Raw genomic sequence first — 25,382 nt, 5'->3', positions numbered from 1 at the left:
ATGAAAAATAGAACAATGCTCTTGCATCGTTTTACTTTGTATTTGCTGGCTCTGAGCCAGTGTTGTGGGGAGGGCCGGGGTTGAGGCGTGGGAGTGGGGAGAAGTGCTATGTGCACTCCCTAAGTGCTCATGTGTGTTTGGCCAACAGTCTCAGGCCGACCAAAACACACATGGGCACTTAGGTTTCTCCAGCCTGCCTGCAATGAGCATTATTAAGACTTCCCTAGCAGTATTTGTGTAAGACAGTCATGCTGCTCTCGAGTGGTCAGTTATTAAAGATATAGTGCAGGATAGCTCATCTGCATGGACTCCCTGACTCTTCACTGGTGACTTTATCTGGTCCTCTCAGTGTGCCTGCACCCACGGTTCAACCACTCGGAAGACCCCTGTGATCCGAGTCTGTGGGACTGGTGCTGGTGAGCCGACTCTTCGCCAAGCTACAGTGCGTGACCTAAATTCACAAATCCACCAATGAGGAGATATAAGGGGAATCTCAAAGTACCAAACAATAGTTACTGGTTGGCATTTGACAAAAGGATAATATTCTAATTATTCCTAATCTTAAAAAGAGATCTAATTCTATATTTTCAAAGATGCCTTAAACATTCTTCTGCTTTCACGGGGAAAGCTCCATCCTTTCCCCACCCACACCAGAGGGACAGGGCTCGATTCTCCTGACACCCTTCCACACTTATCTGACATCTCCGCATAGTCCTGGAGTTCTCACTTGATGTCCACCTAGACCTCGCAGTTGAAGTGCATAATCACGATCCATTATTCTACCCAAAGTCTGGCAATCTACCTACCTTGACTCTGTCCATCCCTACCCAGTGCTCTGAAGTGGCCACAAGATGGAATGCCAACACTATGTACACCTGCTTAAATAAAATAGTCACTAATCTGTGTGGTATTCGACGACTACAAGGCTCTGGTGGCTGGTTACCAAACACAGTCCTGGGGACGTGTGGAGGCCTCAAACTGTTAGAGCCCCCCCCCCAAAACAAGTGCCACACACAAAACAACATGACACCCACATAGGGGAGAGGTATCCCAACTAGTTTGAGAGTGAGCATGTTCCTACAGCAACTTAGAATTTGTAGGTCATAGATTGTGTCAAATACAGGAAGGACACGTCTAACAATGAAAGAGTCTCTTGTACACATGGAGAAATCCCAGTGCTCCTCTGAGGCTGGAGAAAAAAGAAAGAGTAACCCTAATAGACAAAGGCCTTTTTACTTGTTCAATACTGTTTCTACCGCTGTACTTAGGAGGTATTAAAAGAGCCTACTCAGTAGTGCTCAATGAACTGACCTTGGAAGGATGGAAGGCTGATTCGTCCTTGGCAGGATTTGAACTCTTGGCCTCCAGCTTACCCCATGTTACTGCAGCTGGTCTACATCTCACTGTTAACCCAACAGATGTTCAAGACCACTGAACTATCTTACTGGATATTCAAGACCATGGCCCCTGTCCACCACTGGGTCAGAGGATCATAAGGCAGATTCAAAGAGGGGCATTGTAAGGGACAGTGCACAGTCATGTGTGCCTGACAAATCCTTGATGCATTCATGAAACAGTTTATAAAACTGCCAATCAGCACCACCTCTGGACAGTTGGGCACCAGATCTTCCTGGTTTCTCAGAATGCTCGCTCCTTCAGTCGGGCCTCCACACAAGTCTCCATTACCTGGCCATATGCTCGGCCTCTCTTGGCCATGAATTCTCCTGTCCACACCATAGCAGCGTTGAGATCTTCCTCCTCCAAGCTGGAGCAGCAGCTTCTGCCATCTCATCTGGTCCTAGGCTTAGAGGGTCAGAGAAACCAGTAATGAGCGCACGACTGAGACATCTTTTAAGAACTTTAAGATATAGAAAGCGTTGTGTTGGTTACTCCAAAGCAGGGTGCTGTCTCGAAATGCATCACATTGCATATAAACAAAGTTTAACATACAGGAAGATAAATAAAACATAGATGGTACTTATTCACAAACCAAATGTCCTCGTATAATTAGTAGTACTACTCACGTTCTACAAAATGTTATCCACTCTGGGAAATTGGGTTACTGGTTGAGGGGGTGAAACCCTACTTGAGCAGCAAAGACAATCATTGTCAGGGTGATGCACAAGCAAACCCCAAATCAGCATGTGCTCAACGCTCTGGTAGCTTGGGGCAGAGCAGTCAGACTTTACTTTGAGGAAATGTGCAAAGTATTTATACAGCACTTTAAACAGTAATACAATGAAAACACAACACAAGAAAAATCGTACACGAATGTAGAAAACAGAGTAACATTGAATAAGTAAAACAAGGCCGAAACGACAAAAAACTAATCAGTAGAACCAGAGTTATACATTTCTAAAGATTTAAGTGAACAATTGCACCAAAAAGCACAAAGCGACACTCGCGGCTGTCTGGTCATGCGAGACCGGGAGAAAGTCACAAGTTCAGGCTGATCACTACTGTGCGCTGGACAGATACAAGGGCCAGAGTAGGACAGCTGAAAAGTTATCTTTTCAGTCCAGCACCAAGAGTCCTGTTCACGGAGGAGAGAGCAGGGAGGTGATGCAGATTATCATTGCTGTAGCGAAAAGAGCAGGCTTGGCATTGCAGATGTTCGTTGCTGTAGCACGCAGATATTTTTGTCATCACAAGTGGTCACCAGGGATTGGTGTTGGTGCTCCATGTGAGCAATCCGTGCTGTAGCAGGAAGGGTTGGACTGACGGATCTTGGCACGCCAGGCTGTGCGAGTGACAAGGATTCAGCGCCAACTGAAGAGCCCAAAAACTTCAATCCAGCCTCTCTGAGGCCACACCAAGGGTCCAGGACCTGAGGGGCACCAGTTGGGGGGTCAGTGGCTTGCTGCAGATGTATATGGGAGCTGGTGAAGGTGGTTGGGTTCCTCTTATGTCCTTGTGGCTCAGAATAGAAGGCCAACAGACTAGCCTTTATAGTCACTCTGGGAGTCCTGGTTTCAAGTGCCGGTCCAAATCCCGCTGACTCACCGCAGGGCTGCAGGGCATCAAGGTAGTCATCCAGCAAGGCAGTAATCCAGCAGGGCAACAGTCCAGTAGGGCAACACTCCAGCCGGTGGGCAGTGCTTTTAGCAGCACAACAATCCTTCTTCCTAGCAGATGATCCACATGTCCAGAAGTGACTAAAAAGTTGGTGTCTGATGTCTCATATTTATACCAGGTATCTACTTTGAAGTTGGAGAAACTTCTAGAGGTTCCCCCCTCCCCCCATGAGGTTTCAGGCATACCCTCCCTGTCCTTTCCAAGCCATGTCTGGGGTCAAATTCAAATTCAAATTCAAAATACTTTATTCGGTTTTAAGAGTAAAAAAAACATAAAAGCAACATTACAACAATAAAATGGGGCTATTTGTAAAACATGTACATTAACCGTAGACAATTATAAATAATTCATTCGGGTATTGGTACATACAAGTATTAACACTGGCACCCACGCAATATATACAAACGCTATGATAAAAACTTTAGTTAAAACAATGACCACAACAATATGGAGAACCATTAATTCAGGAAGCGTTTTCTTAGTCTCAGTGCTGATTTTAAGAAGCTGACCACAAATGCAGTGCTTTCTGGTTTTAGCATTTGCAGGTAGCAGAGTGCTGGACGAACCTGAGTAAAATTAATCTTTTTTAAAAGGGGCTTTAAAAAGAACCTCCTGGGAACATCATAGTGGTGACAAAAGAGCATAAAGTGCGTCAAATCCTGTGGAGATGAGTCATCGCAGCCACAGGGAGACAGCACCTGACCTCTATCGCTGCCCTTCGGAACAGCAAGTAGGAGATGATAGTAATCAAACCTGAATCTAGTTAATAGACACCGCTCATGGGGAGAGAGGGGCCACGTAAGATAAGGTCCCAACAATGGAGTGGTTTTAAGCAGCATAAATTTACGTACACTGGGTTTTACCAGTTCTGCCACATCTCTGTTTAATTTTTGCCATAGAGAAAAGGTTTTTTTAAGTAAACCACATCCTCAAAGGTAATCGTATCAGGACTTAAAAAAAGATCCTGTCGCCCCAATTCATTGAAATGGGTTTTTAGATATTGTAGCCAGGGGATATTGAGCATATTATCCAATGACAGAGCTTCTTTAAGCAACTGTTGATTAAGGGTAAGATCTTTATTTAACCAGCACTTAAGCCAAAAGAGCAGAGGCCGCATAGCTAAGATGTCACCAATAAATGGGAGCCCGGTTCCTTCATGAGTTATTAAGTTTGAGGTCCCTTTGTCTACTCCCAATAGCTGTTTTAGAAAGTTGTTCTCTGCCGCCACCTGATTGCCCTTGGGTGCCACATATCCCCATAGCTCACTGCCATAACTGCCAACTGAAACACTTTTCGCCTGGTATAACGTCAGCATTGCGGCATTTGGACCCTTTTGCTCATTTTGGTTGCAAAACTGAAGATAGCGGCATTCGCCCTTGTAACCTCTCCTCTTTTCCTCTCAACTAGGGCGCCCCAGTTTAGATGGTCATCGAAAAGAACACCCAAGTAGGAGAATGTTGAGGTTATGGGCACTCTTTAATTATTCACCATAAAGGGATAGTTGCACTTCGGACGAACCCCAACCTGGAGTACGTAGGATTTGGTATTGTTTATGGCTAGATCGGGGTCAGCCATAAAACTATGAAAGGCATTCAATAAGAGCTGCAAACCTCTTGCGGTTCTTGCCAGAAGGACCATATCGTCCGCATAAAGCAGGACGGGAAGGCCCCTGCGCCCTACGTATGGATAATCCACGCCAGTTTTGATAAGGGTCTTATCGAGCTCATTAATATACAAATTGAAAAGAAAAGGGGCTAAGATGCATCCTTGCCTTACTCCCCGGTCAACAATAAAGTCCCTTGATACTCCAAGATCTTGGGAGAATCTGATATTCGCCCTGGTATCCCTGTGTAGATCCCTCAGGAAGTTAACCAGGGTGACATCCACCCCCATGGCACCCATGGACTGCCACAATTTCGCCCGATTGACAGTCAAATGCGGAGGAAAGGTCCATGAACGCCATGTAGTTGGCACCCTTACGGGCGATGGTGTACTTCCCGAGGATCATATACAGGTTAAGGCATTATGCCAAAGTAGAATGCCCTGGGCGAAACCCATTTTGTGTGTCAGAGATGACCCTGTTTTCTTCTGCCCAAGAAGACAGTCTATTCAGCACCACTCCACCCACGACCTTGACCACAGAATCATTAAGGGAGATCGGTCTGTAACAGGCAGTACTGTTACGATCTCCCTTCTTGAAAACTGGGACGATCGTGGAGGTACCCCATGACTCTGGACAGCCTGCCACCACCGCTGCGTTAAGCACAGCCGCAAGGACATTTAAAGATGTCTGGGGTCACAATAGACTAGTGACAATCCCTTTGTGAGAGTGCCTAGGTAGAACAAGTGTATTGGCACGGCGCACTGCTGGTTATTTGAGGAATGGTTTGGTTTAATGGTAAGCAATATTAAATCTGGGTTAAGGTGCTCCAGCAGGTGACGCAACTGTCCTACAGCGTCGAGACTGTTAATGGGTTGAGTGCGCTACTAAGGCGTAGGCGCATCCCTGCTATTGGGCACACGTGTGTGGTTCGTTGTTGCGGAGCAACTGACTCCAAAAAGATTCACAAAATCAAGTTTTTGAATTTTATTTCACAAGTTCATTTCCTTAAGTTTTCCATACGTAGCATCTCATGGTTCATGTTATCAACTTAAAGACAGTTTATCAAAGAATGCTCCGATGCATTTCGGACCGGGAAGGTCCTTTCTCAAGGAGCGGTGATTGCTTTACGTTGGCGTTCTCATTAAATTTGGAAAAGTAAAGCGCAGCGGCATATCGGGGGAGTCTGCAGCGGAGTGGCAGAGCCATTGTGATGTGCAAGTGTGGCAGGTGACAGCTCCTCCCCCTTGTTAATTCAGAACGGCCATCCTGCCAGCACCTATCTTCCCTTTGTCTCACTGTTTGAGAGCACTACACAAAGACCAACTGCCGGCTACACCCAGTCATGTGACCCAGGATCAGACTGCAGGCACTAAACGGTTAGAACAAGCGATTACCAACTTTCTAAACGTATTACAACAACAAAATTAACTTTGCCACGTTTAGAAAGTTAACTGTTCAAGGGATTTGGCCCAAATGCTTACAGCTAGAAAAGTCCTAACAATATTACATTAATCGTGGCCAACAGTTAAACCGGTTTATTGCTTCCCTTCCAAACAGGTTGTATATCCTTTCAAGTTTTGTTCTAGAAACAATAAAACAAATTGTCTGAGTGATGTCACGTCTTTGAACAATTCCCAAAAGAGGTCACATTTACGTTTTTACTCTCACTCAAAAATCTATTGAGTTGCATCCTTTAAAACGACTAAATGAATAGTAAATAAATACTACAGACCATAGAATTCATTGAAGTCTAACTAAGTGAAAAGCAGCAGTTCAAATGATAGTTAGTTAATTTTTTTGATGTAATATTGTTAGGACCTTTCTAGCTGTCGGTATTTGGGCCAATCACCTTGAACAGTTAACTTTATAAAAGAGGAATTTTCAGGATTGTGATTAAAAATCCGACTTTACCATTAAAGAGGGTTCTTAATTATAATTCTTTAGACACCAAGCTCGATCGGTCTACCTGATCCCAATTGGAAGTTAAAGCTTACTAAATGTAATAAGGCAATTCCGATATTATCCTATGGGTGAGGTAGGCCTTGCTGTAGTGAAATACGAATGTAAGAGTTTTTCACTATTAGCACATTTAAAACTTACAAGTACTAGTCAAACGTTTTAAATATACTGCACACTGCCCTCTGGGCTGTCCAGGGCCTACCATAGTACTAACTGATATGTATTAAAAAGGAAGGGTTGGGCCTGGGAAAAAGGTTTATTTTGCCACCTCAACATGGCAGTTAAAAACCCAGAGGCTTCAATAGTAAACCTGAGAAATGTTTAAAGGGCTACTTAAGTGGGTGGCACAATAAGTGTTGCAGACCCAACAGTAGCATTTAATTTACAGGCTCTGGCCAGTAGTACCACTTTACTAGGGAAATTGGCAGGTTCTTAAATGCCAATTCTACCATGTTTAAATGAGAGAGCACAGGCACTTTAGCACTGCTTAGCAGTGGTAAAGAGAGCAGAGCCCTAAAGCCAAAATGAATTCAGCAAAAATAGGAGGAGTGAATGCAAAAAGTTTGGGGGTGACTCTGCAGAAAGGGCCAAGTCTAACATCCAGTAACCCATGTGGAGAGGTCTCCGCCTCTCCTACCTGTTATGTGTGAAGATCTCAACCCTGAATGTAGTGATCTTCACACACTTAGGTATACTTTTTAGCAGTGCCTTTAGGAAGGACATGTAGGAGTGGTTACAACATGGGTTTTAATTTCTATTAAAGAGGAGGGGTTTGGGGAAGATTGAAGAGGCATTACGAGAGGTCTAGGGGAGGGTTTAAGGAGTGACATGCACCCACCCACACAAGAGAAAGGACATTGCTATCACACACTGCACTTCAAAAATGACTGCATTCAAAAAGGACTCGAAATAGTAATGAATGTACCCCAGATCAAACGTGGAGTAAATGCAGCACCACACACAGGCAATGACTATTACTGCAATACCCTCCAAACGAAAATAATACAGATAGGGAGTTAAAATAGAACCCCCTTAGGATATAGTTAATTTTTAAATGAATCTGTGAAAAATAATTGCAGTTTAATGAACTTGAAATAATTAAATATTGAATTCAAAATTAAAAAATTAGTGCTGTTGCACTTATTTAAACAAGCCCATCTTTTACTAAATATACAACAGTAATTTACATTAACTTTAAGATAAAAAATATATATTTTTCAACTTCAATAAATATTTATACATTTTTCTATACTTTACCCTGGGGATCAGTCTGCCACATAAAGAAGGTCTCTGCCAAGTGTGCAGAATGTCAAATATGGTGACATAGTCACAAATAATAGAGAGCATACCATGTGGTAGACTAATAAGCGCCGGTGCTGGCAATTAAGTGCCGGTGCTGAGCACCGGAAACCACTGGCTCAAATTAAACACTGTCAATAATGGACTGTGAGCCCCGTCATTGCATAATCCTACGTGCCCCCCCACTATATGTGAACCAGGAACACTCTCCCTGAGAGATCACATGTATATCTTCCCAAAAACTCAATGCGACTTTCTAGGACATGTTGATGGAAAGTCCCAGGGCTCTGTCGATCAGTGCATCACTCTCTGTGCCGCCAGGTGTTTGCTGATTCAGAAAAGGGGGTGGTGATGAGCAGAGTGTCTGAATTAAGCAGACCACTCTTACCCAGTCCAAAGATCAGGGCTTGATCCATCACCGTTTTTTAGCTCACTGCACCATCCCAGCTCAGAACTTGGCTATATGCAAATTAGTCCGACCCTGGCCCAGTGCATCATGGGGCAGTGAGATAAATAACGGTGATGGATCAAGCCCTGATCTTTGGACTGGGTAAGAGTGGTCTGCTCAATTCAGACACTCTGTTCATCACCACCCCCTTTTCTGAATCGCCAGGTGTTTGTTGTCCTCAGCAGCCTGCAGTTCAGTTTCCTGTTCCCATAGGTCTAGGAGCATATAGTGCCCTTTGGGATTCTCCTACATGGTCTCCTGTCAACCTGGGATATTTGCACAGATCCTCTTCAAGTTCTTCTTGTGTGGAGGACCCTGGAAATAACCATTCCAAAAATCTTTATTTCGATCACATGATCATAAAAGATAAACATAGCATCACATTTTTAAAAAAAATACAGAAAATGTCATTTTATAATTAATAAAAACGCATTAAACAGCATTAGTGATCAAAATGGATAGTGGTGTGTCGGGGATTCAAGTCTGTCAAGAGTCGCCAAGTCTCTTAATGCAGCGATTTCGGGCATACCACATTGCGGTTAAAAATTTGGATAGAGCAAATACAGTAGTTGGGGCTAAATCTGTCTTTAAAACTCTGTAAGCGGGTAAAAATGTTCTGAATCCCAAATTTTTGAGCAAAGGGACGAGCCAGTATTTCCTGCTTTTCTCATAGGCTCGACAAAAAAAGACCACATGTACGTCATTCTCCTTTGTGTGGGCACATGCGGGGCAGATTTCTGTGGGAGGGCGACAAGACCATGTTGCAGTAAAAGATGCCAAGGGAAGAGTCCCATATCTCCATTCCAGGAATAATTTCCTAGTTAATACCGGAGCCATGCCATCTAGGACACTTTCAAGTTGGTAGGAGTCTTTGATTTTTGTGAATTGATTGGTCAGTGATCCATCGCGGGTGCCTTCCACCGCTCGGGAGAGCATTAAGTCGTAATAGGCTCTAGATAACACCTTCCTGGGAGTCCTGTTACTTGTATTTACTGGATCCGACCATAGTTCAGGAAGACCAATTGCCTCGGAGGTTTTCTTAATATAGTTTAACCAAGGTGTTCTAGTGGCGTTGGGCAACAATAGAAATTCCTGTAGCTCTGCTCTATAGGTTGAGAGGTCTGGACTACTCCAAAGGCGACGCCAGAATGCTAAGGGTTTGAGCCCCAGCTCCTCTGTTATGGGCCTAAGGCCCATATCCAGCCTTAGCGGCAGAATTGGGGTACTCAACGGAAGAGCAGTGATCTGCCTCAGAAATTTATTCTCGGTGGTCAATAGTTTTGGCGATGGAATGTGACCCCACAACTCGCCCCCATATATGACACCCCCCCGGGCCTGTGCCTTATAAATTTGGATTACAGGGGTGAGTGGTCGGTAAGGTGATTTGATCGCTATTCTCATAGTACCACCCGCCAACTGTGCCAATTTGATGTTTGCTTTTGACTGGTGTGCCGACCACGTTAAGTTTTCATTGAGGGTTATCCCCAGATACTCAATTGTGTGGACCCGTTCCAGTCGGACTGTACCCAGGAGGGGGGTGGGCGGTTAAGGGGCATAGGGTTGAGAATCATAAATTTGGTTTTCTGGGGATTGATTTCAAGGCCCCTTTCTGTGCACAACTCCAGACTCGTTGTATGCCCATCGGTGATTTGGACAACAGCAGGGTGTCATCCGCAAACATGATTGAGGGCACCCTGCTGCCAGTCAGTTTTGGGGCATCAGTGTTGGCAATCCTGGTGAGGTGCACGATGACTCCGTTCACAAAGAGGCAGAACAGGGTCGGTGCAAGCACACGGCCCTGTCTTACCCCTCTGCGAACGGGGAACCTTTCAGTTAAATCGCCACCTCTACCACACCTGACACGCGCAAAGTTGTTATGATGTTACCTCACCAGGATTGCCAAAATGTCTCTCGGGACATTCATCTCCTCCATGACCTGCCACAATTTTGCTCTTGGGACCAAATCGAAGGCAGCACGCAAGTCCACGAAAACTGTGTACAAGGTGCCGCCCTCGATTAATGCTGTCCTCCAATATATTAGGTTCAGCCTAAAAATTTGGTCAATTGTGGACACCCCTCGCCTAAAACCCGCCTGGTAAGGGGTCAGGATGTCAGTCTCCTCCTTCCAATTCTGTAACCGGTCTAGGATCAGCCTACTGAAAAGCTTTTGGGATACGTCAATGAGACTGATCGGGCGATAGTTGGCTGGGAGGAGAGGGGATCCCTTTTTAAAGATAGGAACCACCTCTGCTCTCAGCCAAGTATCCGGGACCTCCATCCCCCTAAGAACAGCGTTAAATATCAGCATGAGGTAGGGGGCCCATATCCCTGGTTCCTGCTTGAACAAGTCACCTGGTACCCTGTCGAGCCCTGGGGCTTTCCCTGTTGACAACCCGGCTATGGCCACCCTCACCTCTTTTTCTGTAAAAAGTTCTCCTTCCAAATCAGTCGCTATCATATTATGGGATTCAATCAGAGCCCCTTCCTCTGTGGCGTACAGTGACTGAAAATTATTTTACCATATACTGGGGGCAATGTTGGGCTCAATTGCCGAGAATAGTTCCTCCTTTCCATTAGACACTATACGCCAGAACTTGCTGGAATTTCTGGTGGCAAGTGCCCTGGAAAGTTCCTCCCAGTATTGTTGGTCCCATTCAGCCTTGGCATTCACCAGGAGCTTCCTATGTGCCCTTCTCCTGGATTGGATCTCTTCACTGCTTTTGCGCGCCTTTATTGCAGATAGAAGTTCGCTTTTGGAGTTCCTGCATGTGGCATTGTACCATGTTCTCTAGGTTATTACACCGGTTTTACCCCCCCCCTTTTTTAAACAGGTCTAACTCCATGGTGTTGATTAAATCTGTAGGGATTCGCCCTAACAGGTCTATATTTCCCCCTTCACCTGATTCCTCCCCAATGGTAAAGGCCCTCCCTAAAAACGGAGTAATTCTGGCGTACAATTTGGGTAGCTTATCGCCGCTAGTGGCCAGTTTCGCCCACCTTACTCTCCTCCGATTATTTTCCAGGAGTAGTCCTGACTTATCGCTATGAATACCCCGGCCCGTATCCTCATTGTCTGGTAGGGCGTATTCGAGCTCCAGGGCGTTGTGGTCACTATCCCGTCTATCAATAACCTTGAAGTCGATGATTTGTGACCACAATGACAATTTAACCAGAATGTAATCTAGTCTTGATTCGCTTCCAGCTTTATTGTAAGTGCATTTGCTTGGGATGTCTGATTTACAACGCTCCTTACAGGCCCTTAGGCCTTGGTTTAAAGTAAGGGCAGTTATCTGAAGAGCTAGGGGAGTCCAAGCTCTTGGTGGGGGTGCCACCGTGACCGGAACCAGCCACCGTGAATCCTCCTCAAGGGAGGGTCCATCACGGAGGCCTGGTAGCGGCTCATAGTGTGAATTTAAATCACCTCCCACCACATAGTGAAGTTCCCCTGGGATGTCACTTAGAAAAGCAGAAAGTTCCTCTATGGTGTTTGATTCACGTGGCGTGGGTACAGGTCTCGAATACACGTTTACTACCACCAATTTCGAGGAATTCGGCCACTCTAAGAGGACAGCTAGTATGTCATCTGAGTCTGTCGTTAGACAGCTGGCATGGCAGCCCAGATCGGATGCTACCCAAGTTGCCAGTCCTCCAGATGGTCTACCCCATCCCCCCCACTTAGCTGGTTTAAAAAATACTGCGAATCCCTGGAATGCGACTTCTTCTCGCGCCCAGGTCTCTTGGAAAAGGCATATACTTTGAGTTAATAAAGGAAACCCATTCCTGACAGTCGATTTTGTTGGCCAACCCGGCCACATTCCATGAAGTCAGAGTCAAGGATTGGGGTCTGATAGGAGGTTGCCCTATATCGGGAAGGTTAGATTCGATAGTCTCATGGTTGACCATGGGTTGGGGGGGCAATTGCCCCTGAACCCACCCTATATTGGTATTAATGTCAGGTGAGTCCACTAAGGGATGCCCTAGATCTTGATAAAGTGCTAGTTCTCTCTGTTCCCGTGGAACCTGGACTTGTTCAAGGGGTATATTGTCATCTATCCGATGGAATTGGAAGTGATCTCTCCCTTGTGACTCAGACTGTCAATCAACCATTTCGATGCTGCTATATCTGTTGTGGGTTGGGAGGTAGGCTGGATAATGCATTCTATGGGGCCCCAGAACTCCTCTCATACCACCCCCCGCTCCGCCCCTCCTCCTAATGTTGAACTCCCATCCTTCTCCTTCACCATACGGTAAGAAAAATTCAGGGACTCTGCTCCTGTGATGATATGGATCCCTTCTCTCCCTGCGGGTACTCCCCCAATCTTCCATCATTTCCTGATATTGCCCCCATCTCTGATCTTCTGAAGTATATAAATTCGAAGGGTAGAAGAACGAGAGAGGGAGGGCTTGGATGTTACTACCTTGGTCGTCTGGGGCCCAAGTGCAGATGTAAGAGGCTGTGCTAGGCTCTCTAAAAGTGACCAGGACACAATCTCCTCTGATTGATTTTCTACTGTATCCCACCCAGGTGACCAGGTGACCATAATAATGTCACCAGTTGTACCTTGTGGGAGCGGTCTATATATAGACAGCCAGCTAATGACTTTATTTTTAAGGGAAGGGATTGATTCTATTGCCATAGGTTTTAGTTCAGGGACCCCTGCCAAGATCACCGTGTAGGGGGACGCCTCTGGTGGTAAATTCACAGGTTTAGTTTTACGGGCGATGTTTTGTTTTTTCCCTGGAGATGTTGATTCACTCTGTGTTACAGTCGGGATTGTAGCAGTGTCTTTTGGTCGTGCAGTAGTAGTTGGAGATGGGATCGATACTTGCTGGGTTTTTGGAGGGACAGTGTTTGTATTAGGGTTGGCCGGGGGTTGGGGGATCTTATTTTGGGTCGATTTAGGTTGTGGGTCTTGGGTAGCAGTAACTGGGCCCTTTTTCTTCAGGGTTGTAGTAGACTCGGTCCCCCTTTTGGGCTTTGGATCCGTGTCCCCTTTAGCTCCTTTCAATTCGAGTTTCATAGAATCTGCTAGTTGGACTGTGGATTTTTTTATATTAACCAGCCTAGCTTCGATCTTAATCAGACGAGCCTCGAGGGGACTCAGAAGAGACCTAAAAAGTGTGCCTATATCTGCCAGTGTGATATCGTCACTAGAATTTTCCATGGAGATGTTGTTTGAACCAGATGGTATGGCCATAGGAATGGTGGCTGGTGATGGGATTAATACACTGACCTTGTCCGAATTAGTATCGGTAATACTGCCTTTAGCACCATTTTCCCTGGGTGGATTTAGTTTGGGGGGTTTTGTCTTACTACCTCCCTTATTGTGACCCCCCTTCCTCCTTTTTAGGTCTCGTGGTGTTGCAGTATGAAGCACTGCCGCTAAGAGTCTTATAGCTGCTGTCTGTGCCTCCAAGGGAGGCAGAGCTAGCTACAGACCTGTGCACGAGCCGATTCTACTATGGGCACGAGCCGATTCAGGTCTGTGAACGCGCTTCACAGTGGATCAACTCGCGCTCCACAGTAGATCGGCTTGTGCGCGTTAATGAATGTGGAGCACGTCAGGCGCCCAAGGAACAATTATAACAGCATGAAACCCCACTTATCACAGCATGTCAACAGGCGCCCCAGGCTGCTGGAGCACTCAACTATAATTAATGTGCAGTTGAGTGCTTCAGCAACGTGGGGGCCTCTCGGCATGCTGTGATACTTATCACTTTGGGGCCTCATGCTGTGATAATTAGGGCGCCATGCTCTATTTGAAGCACTGAACATTTTCAAAGAAGGCGAAGCAGCTACATTCATTGGAGACACTCACCCTCACTCACCCTCACGCCCTCACCCCCTCACTGCCCTCACACCCCCTGACCCCTCACACACCTCACCCTCACACCCCCTCACTCTCACACACCCTCACCCTCACTCACCCTCTCACCCTCACACACCCTCTCACCCTCACACCCTCTCACCCTCACACCCTCTCACCTTCACACACCCTCACCCTCACTCACCCTCTCACCCTCACACCCCCCACCCTCACACCCCTCACATACCCTCACACACCCTCACTCACCCTCACACACCCTCACTCACCCTCACACCCCCTCACCCTCTCACCCTCACTCACCCTCACACCCCCTCACCCTCACACCCCCTCACCCCCTCTCACCATCACCCTCAAAAAATCCTCACCCTCACACACCCTCTCACCCTCACACCCTCACCCTCACACCCCCTCACCCTCACACCCCCTCTCACCATCACCCTCAAAAACCCTCATGCTCACACACCCTCACACACTCTCACACCCTCACCCTCACACCCCCTCACCCTCACACCCCCTCACCCTCACACACCATCACCCTCAAAAACCCTCACCCTCACACACCCTCTCACCCTCACACACCCTCTCACCCTCACACCCTCTCACCCTCACACCCCCTCACCTTCACACACCCTCACCCTCACTCACCCTCTCACCCTCACACCCTCACACCCCCTCACCCTCACACCCCTCACATACCCTCACACACCCTCACTCACCCTCACTCCCCCTCACACCCTCACCCTCTCACCCTCACTCACCCTCACACCCCCTCACCCTCACACCCCCTCTCACCCTCACACACCCTCACTCACTCTCACCCCCTCACCCTCACACCCCCTCACCCTCACACCCCCTCACCCTCGCACACCATCACCCTCAAAAACCCTCACCCTCACACACCCTCACACCCCTTACCCTCACTCACCCTCACTCACCCTCACACACACTCACACACACACCCTCACATACCCTCACCAGCATAGCATAACAAAACATAGCATAGCATAACGAAACACAGCATAGCATAACAAACAAAAGCATAGGATTGCAAAAGCACAGCATAACAAAACAAAGCATAGGATAGAAAAACAAAACATAGCATAAGAAAACAAAACATAGCATAGCAAAACACAACAAAGCATAGCATAGCATAACAAAACACAACAAAACATAGCATAGCATAACAAAACATAGCATAACAAAACAAAGCATAACATAACAAAGCACAGCAAAACAAAACATATCATAGTAAAACAAAACATAGCATGGCATAACATAACACAAAAAACATAGCAGAACCAAACATAGCATAACATAACATAAAACAAAGCATAGCATAACAAAACATAGCATAACAAAACATAGCAAAACACAGCAAAACATAGCATAGCATAACAAAACAAACCATAGCATAACATAACAAAGAATAGCAAAACAAAACATAGCATAGTAAAACAAAACATAGCATAGCATAACATAACACAACAAAACAGCAGAACAAAACAGCATAACATAACAAAACATAGCATAACATAACATAAAACAAAGCATAGCATAAAAAAACATAGCATAACAAAACATAGCAAAACACAACAAAATATAGCATAGCATAACTAAACACAACAAAACATAGCATACATAACAAAACACAGCATTGCATAGCATAACAAAACAAAGCTTAGCATAACAAAACATAGTATAACATAGCATAGCATAACAAAACATAGCATTGCATAGCATAACAAAACAAAGCTTAGCATAACAAAACATAGCAAAACATAGCATAGCATAGCATAAGAAAACACAATAAAACATAGCATAGCATAACAAAACACAGCATAGCATAGCATAACAAAACAAAGCTTAGCATAACAAAACATGGTATAACATAGCATAGCATAACAAAACATAGCATAACAAAATATAGCATAGCAAAACAAAGCATAGCATAATAAAACACAACAAAACATAGCATAGCATACCAAATCATAGCAAAACACAACAAAGCATAGCATAACAAAACATAGCATAAAAAACATAGCAACACACAGCAAAACATAGCATAGCATAACAAAACAAACCATAGCTTAACATAACAAAGAAAAGCAAAACAAAACATAGCATAGTAAAACAAAACATAGCATAGCATAACATATCACAACAAAACAGCATAACATAACAAAACATAGCATAACATAACAAAACAAAGCATAGGATAGCAAAACAAAACATAGCATAGCATAACAAAACATAGCATAAAATAACAAAACATAGCATAACAAAACCCAACACATAGCAGAACAGAACATAGCATAACATAACTTAAAACAAAGCATAGCATAACAAAACAGCAAAACACAACAAAACATAGCAAAGCATAGCATAACAAAACATAGCATAAAAAAACATAGCAACACACAGCAAAACATAGCATAGCATAACAAAACAAACCATAGCTTAACATAACAAAGAAAAGCAAAACAAAACATAGCATAGTAAAACAAAACATAGCATAGCATAACATATCACAACAAAACAGCATAACATAACAAAACATAGCATAACATAACAAAACAAAGCATAGGATAGCAAAACAAAACATAGCATAGCATAACAAAACATAGCATAAAATAACAAAACATAGCATAACAAAACCCAACACATAGCAGAACAGAACATAGCATAACATAACTTAAAACAAAGCATAGCATAACAAAACAGCAAAACACAACAAAACATAGCAAAGCATAGCATAACAACACACAACAAAACATAGCATACATAACAAAACATCGCATTGCAAAGCATAGCAAAACCTAGCATAGCATAACAAAACACAACAAAACATAGCATAGCATAACAAAATACAACATAGCATAGCATAACAAAAAGCAACATAGCATAGCCTAACAAAACAACGCTTGGCATAGCATAACAAAACATAGCATAACAAAGCATAGCATAACATAGCATAACAAAGCATAGCATAGCAAAACAAAGCATAGCATAATAAAACACAACAAAACATAGCATAGCATAACAAAAAATAGCATAACAAAGCATAGCATATTAAAACAAAACAAAACATAGCAAAGCATAACAAAACACAACAAAGCATAGCATAGCATAATAAAACAAAGCATAGCATAGCAAAACATAGCATAGCATAACAAAGCATAGCATAAAAAAACATAGCATAGCATAACAGAACATAGCATAACAAAACATAGCATAGAAAAACAAAGCAAAACACAACAAAACATAGCATAGCATAACAAAGCATAGCATAGCATAACAAACACAACAAAACAGCATATCATAACAAAACAAAGCATAGGATAGCATAGCATAATAAAACAAAGCATAACAAAACATTGCATAGCATAACAAAACATAGCATAACATAACAAAACATAGCATAGGATAGCAAAACAAAACAAAACAAAACACAACAACACATAGCATAACAAAACATAGCAAAACACAACAAATCATAGCATAGCTTAACAAAATACAACAAATCATTGCATAGCATAACAAAACAAAGCATAGGATAGCAAAAAAACATAGCATAGCATAAGAAAACAAAGCATAGAATAGAATAGCAAAACAAAACATTGCATAGCATAACAAAACATAGCATAACATAACAAAACATAGCATAGCATAACAAAACACAACACATAGCATAACAAAACATAGCAAAACGCAACAAAACATAGCATAGCTTAACAAAACAAAACAAAACATATCATAGCCTAGCAAAACATAGCATAGCATACCAAACACAACAAAACATACCATAGCATAACAAAACATAGCATAGCAAAACAAAGCATAACACACACAACCACACACACAACCACAACCACACACACAACCACACACAACCACACACACATCTATCTATCTATCTATCTATCTATCTATCTATCTATCTATCTATCTATCTATCTATCTATCTATCTATCTATCTATCTATCTATCTATCTCCCTCACTCTATCTGTCTATCTATCACCCTCACTCTATCTGTCTATCGATCTATCACCCTCACTCTATCTGTCTATCTATCGCCTTCACTCTATCTATCTATCGCCCTCACTCTATCTATCGCCCTAACTCTATCTATCTATCTATCTATCTATCTATCTATCTATCTATCTATCTATCTATCTATCTATCTATCTATCTATCTATCTATCTATCTATCTATCTAATCGCCCTCACTCTATCTATCTATCGGCCTCACTCTATCTATCTAATCGCCCTCACTCTATCTGTCTATCTATCGCCCTCACTCTATCTATCTATCGCCCTCACTCTATCTGTCTATCTATCGCCCTCACTCTATCTGTCTATCTATCTATCGCCTTCACTCTATCTGTCTATCTATCTATCGCCCTCACTCTATCTGTCTATCTATCGCCCTCAATCTATCTGTCTATCTATCGCCCTCACTCTATCTGTCTATCTATCTATCGCCTTCACTCTATCTGTCTATCTATCTATCGCCTTCACTCTATCTATCGCCCTCACTCTATCTATCTATCTATCTATCTATCTATCTATCTATCTATCTATCTATCTATCTATCTATCTATCTATCTATCTATCTCTATCTATCTATCGGCCTCACTCTATCTATCTAATCGCCCTCACTCTATCTATCTATCTATCTATCTATCTATCTATCTATCTATCTATCTATCTATCTATCTCCTTCACTCTATCTATCTATCGTCCTCACTCTATCGCCCTCACTCTATCTATCGCCCTAACTCTATCTATCTATCTATCTATCTATCTATCTATCTATCTATCTAATCGCCCTCACTCTATCTATCTATCTATCTATCTATCTATCTATCTATCTATCTATCTATCTATCTATCTATCTATCGCCTTCAATCTATCTATCGCCCTCACTCTATCTATCGCCCTCACTCTATCAATCTATCTATCGCCCTCACTCTTTCTATCGCCCTCACTCTATCTATCGCCCTCACTCTATCTATCAATCTATCTATCGCCCTCACTCTATCTATCGCCCTCACTCTATCTGTCTATCTATTGCCCTCACTATCTATCTATCTCCCTCCCTCCCTCTATCTATCTATCTATCTATCTATCTATCTATCTATCTATCTATCTATCTATCTATCTATCTATCTATCTATCTATCTATCTATCTATCTATCTATCTATCTATCTATCTATCTATCTATCTATCTATCTATCACCCTCACTCTATCTATCCCCCTCACCCTATCTATCGCCCTAACTCTATCTATCTATCTATTGCCCTCACTCTATCTATCTATCTCCCTCACTCTATCTATCTATTGCCCTCACTCTATCTATCGCCCTAACTCTATCTATCTATCGCCCTCACTCTATCACCACAGCATCACTCAGCACCACCACAGCATCACTAAGGGGCACAACAACATCACTATGCGCTACCACAGGATCATTGAATGCCCATCATCACTAGTCGCCACAACAACATCACTCAGTGCCACCACAGCATCAATCTGTGCAACCATTCAACAACAACTGGGTCAAATATGTTCTCTCAATGTTTCAAGCTTTATTACAAATATCACAAAAAGAGGTTAGTATTTCACTTCTGTTCTTGGATTTTCGTCACAATAAAATACACTGAACATATTCTTCACAAAAGTTATTTACAAAAGTTTAAGCTATTGCCATTATAAATTACAATAACTTTTATTTAAGTATTAATTATTTAAAAAAATTAAAAGCCATTGTTATTTGTAACATCAATACATCTAAGTCACGTGAATACAACACATATTGCATTACAAATGCTATAGGTGTCACAAGATATAACTATTGGCATTGTAAATGACAAAGCTATTATTTTTGCTATTTTCAAAACCAACACATAAATAAAAAATGTGTCATTTACAAAACCAATAGCTCAAACTTTCCTAATGCGAGACCTTATGCATTGCAAATGCTTGTTTGAATAGCACCTTCCCTTGCTCCACTTGTTAAGTCGGAGCTATTCTCATTGTCATTGACTACAACTGTATTACATTCGAGGGTTGGGAGCGGCGTTTCAGATGGAATTTGGGGTATTTGGCCTGTGGGCAGAGCCATTAGACTCATGTCCTCTAGATCCCTAGGGGCCTCGATTGTGAAGTCTGGGTTAGTAGATGATTGACTAGGTAGCTGGTTTGCCCCTCGATCCCTCAGTTCACAGTTCGTGGCTTCTAGCCTCCCGTCCGGAGTTCTAGCTTGAGCCATTGGCCCCATCGATGATCTCCTAACCCAGTCTATTTCCTGGGAAATTCGTCTCTCGAGTACTTCAATTTCCTCAATCAGAAGTGATCCAGCTTTAACAAAGTAATTGTCAATGGTACCTTTAGCGGCTCCAGCCGCAGCCATGGAAGATTTACTCCTGGTTTCTCTGGTGCACATTGCAATAGCTGGTTTCTCCGTCCTTCGTGTGGGATTAACGGCCAAGGGGAGTGGCCCAGTCCCGGTCTCTCCGGTCCTCGAACGGCCTCAAACGGCCCGCTCTTTGCCCGGTCTTCGCCCCGCGCTTTGGCCCGCGCGCGTCCCGCGATGCGCGTCCAATGTCCCTCTGTTATTGGTAGGAAGAAGGCGTTGCACCCAGGGGGCGGGAGGCGTGGTTAGGCGGAAGAGCCCCAGGTGCGGCTCCAAGAACGCCGCGGCTCCTGGGACTCGCAGTCCGCCTGTAGTTGTACACACCCGATGGTGATTGGCCCCAGCTACTCCGTTCGTGACAAGGGTGGAAATGGGATCCTGTATCCCGTAGTGGCAGGCAGCACTTCTTCTCCTCTCACAACGACTTACAGCGACTCCGAGCGGCTCCCGCGAAGCGGGGGCCGTGAGTCGTTTAGTAGCACCCAGGGGTCGGGAGGCGTGGTCAGGCGGAAGAGCCCCAGGTGCGGCTCCAAGAACGCTGCGGCTCCTGGGACTCGCAGTCCGCCTGTAGTTGTACACACCCGATGGTGATTGGCCCCAGCTACTCCGTTCGTGACAAGGGTGGAAATGGGATCCTGTATCCCATAGTGGCAGGCAGCACTTCTTCTCCTCTCACAGCGACTCACAGCGACTCCGAGCGGCTCCCGCGAAGCGGGGGCCGCGAGTCGTTTAGTAGCACCCAGGGGGCGGGAGGCGTGGTCAGGCGGAAGAGCCCCAGGTGCGGCTCCAAGAACGCCGCGGCTCCTGGGACTCGCAGTCCGCCTGTAGTTGTACACACCCGATGGTGATTGGCCCCAGCTACTCAGTTCGTGACAAGGGTGGAAATGGGATCCTGTATCCCGTAGTGGCAGGCAGCACTTCTTCTCCTCTCAAAGCGACTCACAGCGACTCCGAGCGGCACCCATAACCATCCTATTTCTAAGTGAGCAAATTTGTATTACAAGATTCCACCTAAAATAAACAAAGATTGCACGAGAGGAGGACATTGTAATAGAGAATAAAGCCACATCCCATGAGAGTCAGAATTGACGGAGGTATGAGGCCAAAGTTTACAGTTAGGGCAACACGAGACCCCTGTGCTAACCTTGATTTTACTTCTGGCCTGGAAATAGACAAGGTACACTCAGGCCTTAATTTGTAATAAATAAATGAATAAACACATATGTAAATGCATACAGGGCCAGAGAGGACTTTTATTTACCCAGGCTTTTCCCCGGTACGTTGGAGCCCTTTTATATATTATGTAAAAGCACTAAGCACCATAACACTAGTCTTTGTTTGCCCTGGAAATGAATACAAATGTTAGCTTTTATGCATGTTTTCCTAAACTTTACAGTTCAGAAAGCACCCTTTTTATATATACAGATAATTTAATTTGATTCTATATAAATAAAGGTTTTCCATAATTTGTTCTGTTCTAAAATCCTCTTTCTTTCACAGCTTTTGCCAATACTCTTTTTAATGGGCTAAGACATGCAAACAGCAATACTGCATGCCTGCCTCTCCATGCTTGTGCTTGCAAGCACTACCGTACTAAACCGTGTCCTATTGGTTTTGCCAGTGCTTGTTAGGTTTGCATTATAGTCTGCTTTGTACTTATTTTTGTTTGACTTCCCTTCCAGTGAAATTCCGGATAGTCACCCTCGACAAGAACTTCTTGGCTGCAACTGACAAGGTGAGTGATGTGTCTGGGGTGGGTTTATTTGTATACCCGGTACAGAATACTACGTGTTCTGGTATTGTATTGTATTGTAATTGCATTTATATAGCGCTTACTACCCCTGAGAAGGCGCTTTTTCGGCGAGTAGCACGCTACTCCGGGACCCATAGAGGATTAGTGTTGAATTAGTATAGTGAAACATGCAAGTACATTTTAAGTGGTGGATAGGTTCGCCAGTTATTGCTGCCGACATCAGGTATGGAGCAGCGCTTCCATTGTCTCAGAGTAGAAAGGAAATACCTATTGAGTGCACCACTGTAGAGCAATATGGAATTATTTCGAATATTTATATTTATAAAGCACATGGTTACCCGAAGGCGTCCTATCGCTGAGGAAGGACCAAGGAACAGTTCAGGACAGAGGCGGGGGAAGTGCTTCGCTTAATATGGAGAACCCTCTACTGGGTCCACCATAGATATCTTGCCAGAGGGCCATTCCGCACCTGAGGGTGAAAAGTTATCCTTCAACGTTTGCACTGGTGAATGGTAAGGTACACCGCCCCCCTTTGAGGGAGAGAAAGCGTAAGTGCCTGTGAGACACAGGAAGTGGGAAAAAGAGGGTTTGGTGTACGCTACAGAGGGGGGAACACAGCCGCGGCCCATGCAGGTAAGAGCAGCAGGTGGGGATGGGGGGGGGGGGGGGGGGGGATTTCGACTGACGATGACAAGGGAAAATTATTTATTTATTTAATTGTCCCTCGCAGGGGAATAAAGAGCAAGGTAGTGAGTAGAGCTGCGGAGAGTCACAAACAAAGCAGCAATTTTCAGTTAGTTAATCCAAAGCATTTCAATAGTAATGATAACTAGCAGGATTGTTAATAATCTAAATATTATTGAAACGTTTCCATGTGGTATCCAAACATTCACTATCGCACCAGAGGGATGTACTACGACATTCAACAAATATTCTGAGGAAAATAATTTAACAAGAAATTAAAGATTGGTTCAACATTTAAATGTGGTTATTTATAGGTAATATGCGACACAAATGATGGTAGGTGATATAAGGCGGTATTGGGTGGCGATGACCACTTCGCGTTGCGCTATCTTGGCTGACCGCCAACCCTCACCTGAGAGCCCCACAGGTTCTCTCTCCATGCTCTCCGGAGAGCCTCAGAGGAGCCAGGGGTATGGATTACAAGTAGTCTTACAATTGAGAAATGTTGTGTGCTCTGACATCACCAGACAGTAACTTCGCCTCAAGTGGATTCAAATCATTTGCCTGTAATATGCCGATAGTGCGCGGTATAATTGGAGGTACATGGTGCTCGTGCATGTGCTTATGCACGTTGTGCATAGCCTGAAGATGTGCAAAGGAGTTCATTGTGTTGCCAGATACAATATAATTTTTAAAGTTTTTGTATTATGTGAATATGTAAACACAAATATAGAAAAAGCTAAAACAAATTCTTATATATTTGTTTTAACTCAACGCTTATGTTTCATATTTCTTTGTTAGATGTCATAGTGAAGCGGCTATATGACACCTTTTACTCTTTAGGCTCAATAGAATCTAAGATGTGAGCTCCCATCATAAATTGGGTATTCATTGGTGGGCAGCCACAGTCTATGTGATTTTAGCAAAATTGCAAACTTTAGGGGGAAATGTAATTTCCATATAAAATACTCTGGTTGCCATTTTGGAATGTTTCATAGACGTTGTCCTCTCTTTCTCTTACAGTACCCTGAAATCGAAATTCGGGTGAGTATCACAATTGCTGAATCCTAGCCGATTTCTCCATGGTGCTTTTAGAGCTTCGGGGTGATACAGCCGCTAAGTCTGGACTTTAGGGTGCTTGCCTTTGTGTTCCGTATGAAGTCCCTTGCCTAAACAAAATGGTGGACTTCTTAATATTCTTCCTAGATCAATGTGCTTTTTTCACCTTTCATGTGAACTCTATTTGCTCTATATGATCTCTCTACTTCATGGTGTTCTATAGCCCCAGTAACCTGGACCTAAGTTCCCTTTCAGTCCCAGGGCACTATAATCTGGCTTGATTTCAGGTGGGGAGGTGAATTTCCAACTCTGCACAATCCAAGATCAGCGATAAACACCGCATCTGAACAATTTTCCCCTGAAAAATTTTGTCCGGTCAAACCTGGTATAACTTAATAGTAGAAAACCTAGAAACAAGCAGTGAATTCTCACACAAGTGGAATTCAATATGGAAAACACAAATTCCACAATTCCTCATAATAAGAGGTATGTGCTGCACCTGCTAAACACCCCACCCAATGGCAACGGTGTTCATTGGGTGTTGGAAATACCTCACCCTTTCCCCTGATCAAGGACTTGGGGCCTCATTTATGGAATTTCGGCATAGGGCCTCCCCATGCCAAAGTGAAAGTGAAAGTCCATTCCAATCCTTTCTGCTTGACTGGTGCCTTTGGGGAGCGTAGCACCAAAGTAGGCACCCTTGCTCCATTGCAGGCAGGATTGTTTTTGTACAGGAAGGGGAACCTTCCTGCACAAAAACACTCCTCAGAAGTGTTTACCTCTTTCAATGTGTGCTGCACAATGCAGCACTTATAGAAAGAGGAAAAAATGAGGAGAAATAAAGGATTTCTCCTCGTTATGCTTCACCTCAGGAGGTGTACCGATTTGACACTTCCCCAGGTTTGCATCACTTTGTAAATCTGCGGCAACTTCAAATTCCAGGGGTGTTGGGTGGGAAAACCCACTGCAATGCCCCTGGAACGCCTCCCAGGTGCAGAGTAAGGCGACACAGCAATGTGGCTAGTATCGCTTTACACCTGATTTATGAGGCCCGTCAAAGCTATGCAGGTGGCTTTGCTTGGCTCATAAATCTTATAGAGAGCCCTGAATCCCTCATGTACCACTTTACATGCTGCAAAAGTGAAGCAGGGCTCTCATAAATAAGCCCCTTGGAGTTTAGACTCATGCACCAGTATCTACTTTCCAGGTCCATTCAATAAACCTAATTTCTCACTGTTTAGTTTGATCAGGAAGTG

General features: G+C 44.0%; 1 protein-coding gene across 1 annotated transcript in view; it reads left to right on the top strand.

The window, feature by feature from the left end:
• The window catches only part of LOC147706545 (alpha-2-macroglobulin-like protein 1), a 33,393-nt gene extending 9,255 nt beyond the window's left edge, over positions 1–24,138 (top strand). Inside the window, exons 4-5 of the mRNA XM_086929631.1 lie at positions 22,313–22,365; positions 24,091–24,138. Of these exons, the coding sequence (XP_086785757.1) occupies positions 22,313–22,365; positions 24,091–24,138 (101 nt within the window). The remainder of the gene's footprint in view (positions 1–22,312; positions 22,366–24,090) is intronic.
• Positions 24,139–25,382: the final 1,244 nt, after the last annotated feature.

This window comes from Lissotriton vulgaris, chromosome 7, assembly GCF_964263255.1.
Source record: "Lissotriton vulgaris chromosome 7, aLisVul1.2, whole genome shotgun sequence".
NCBI classification, from domain to species: Eukaryota; Metazoa; Chordata; class Amphibia; order Caudata; family Salamandridae; genus Lissotriton; species Lissotriton vulgaris.
The sequence above is the reverse complement of the archived record's forward strand: the minus strand, read 5'-3'. Positions and strand labels throughout refer to the sequence as shown.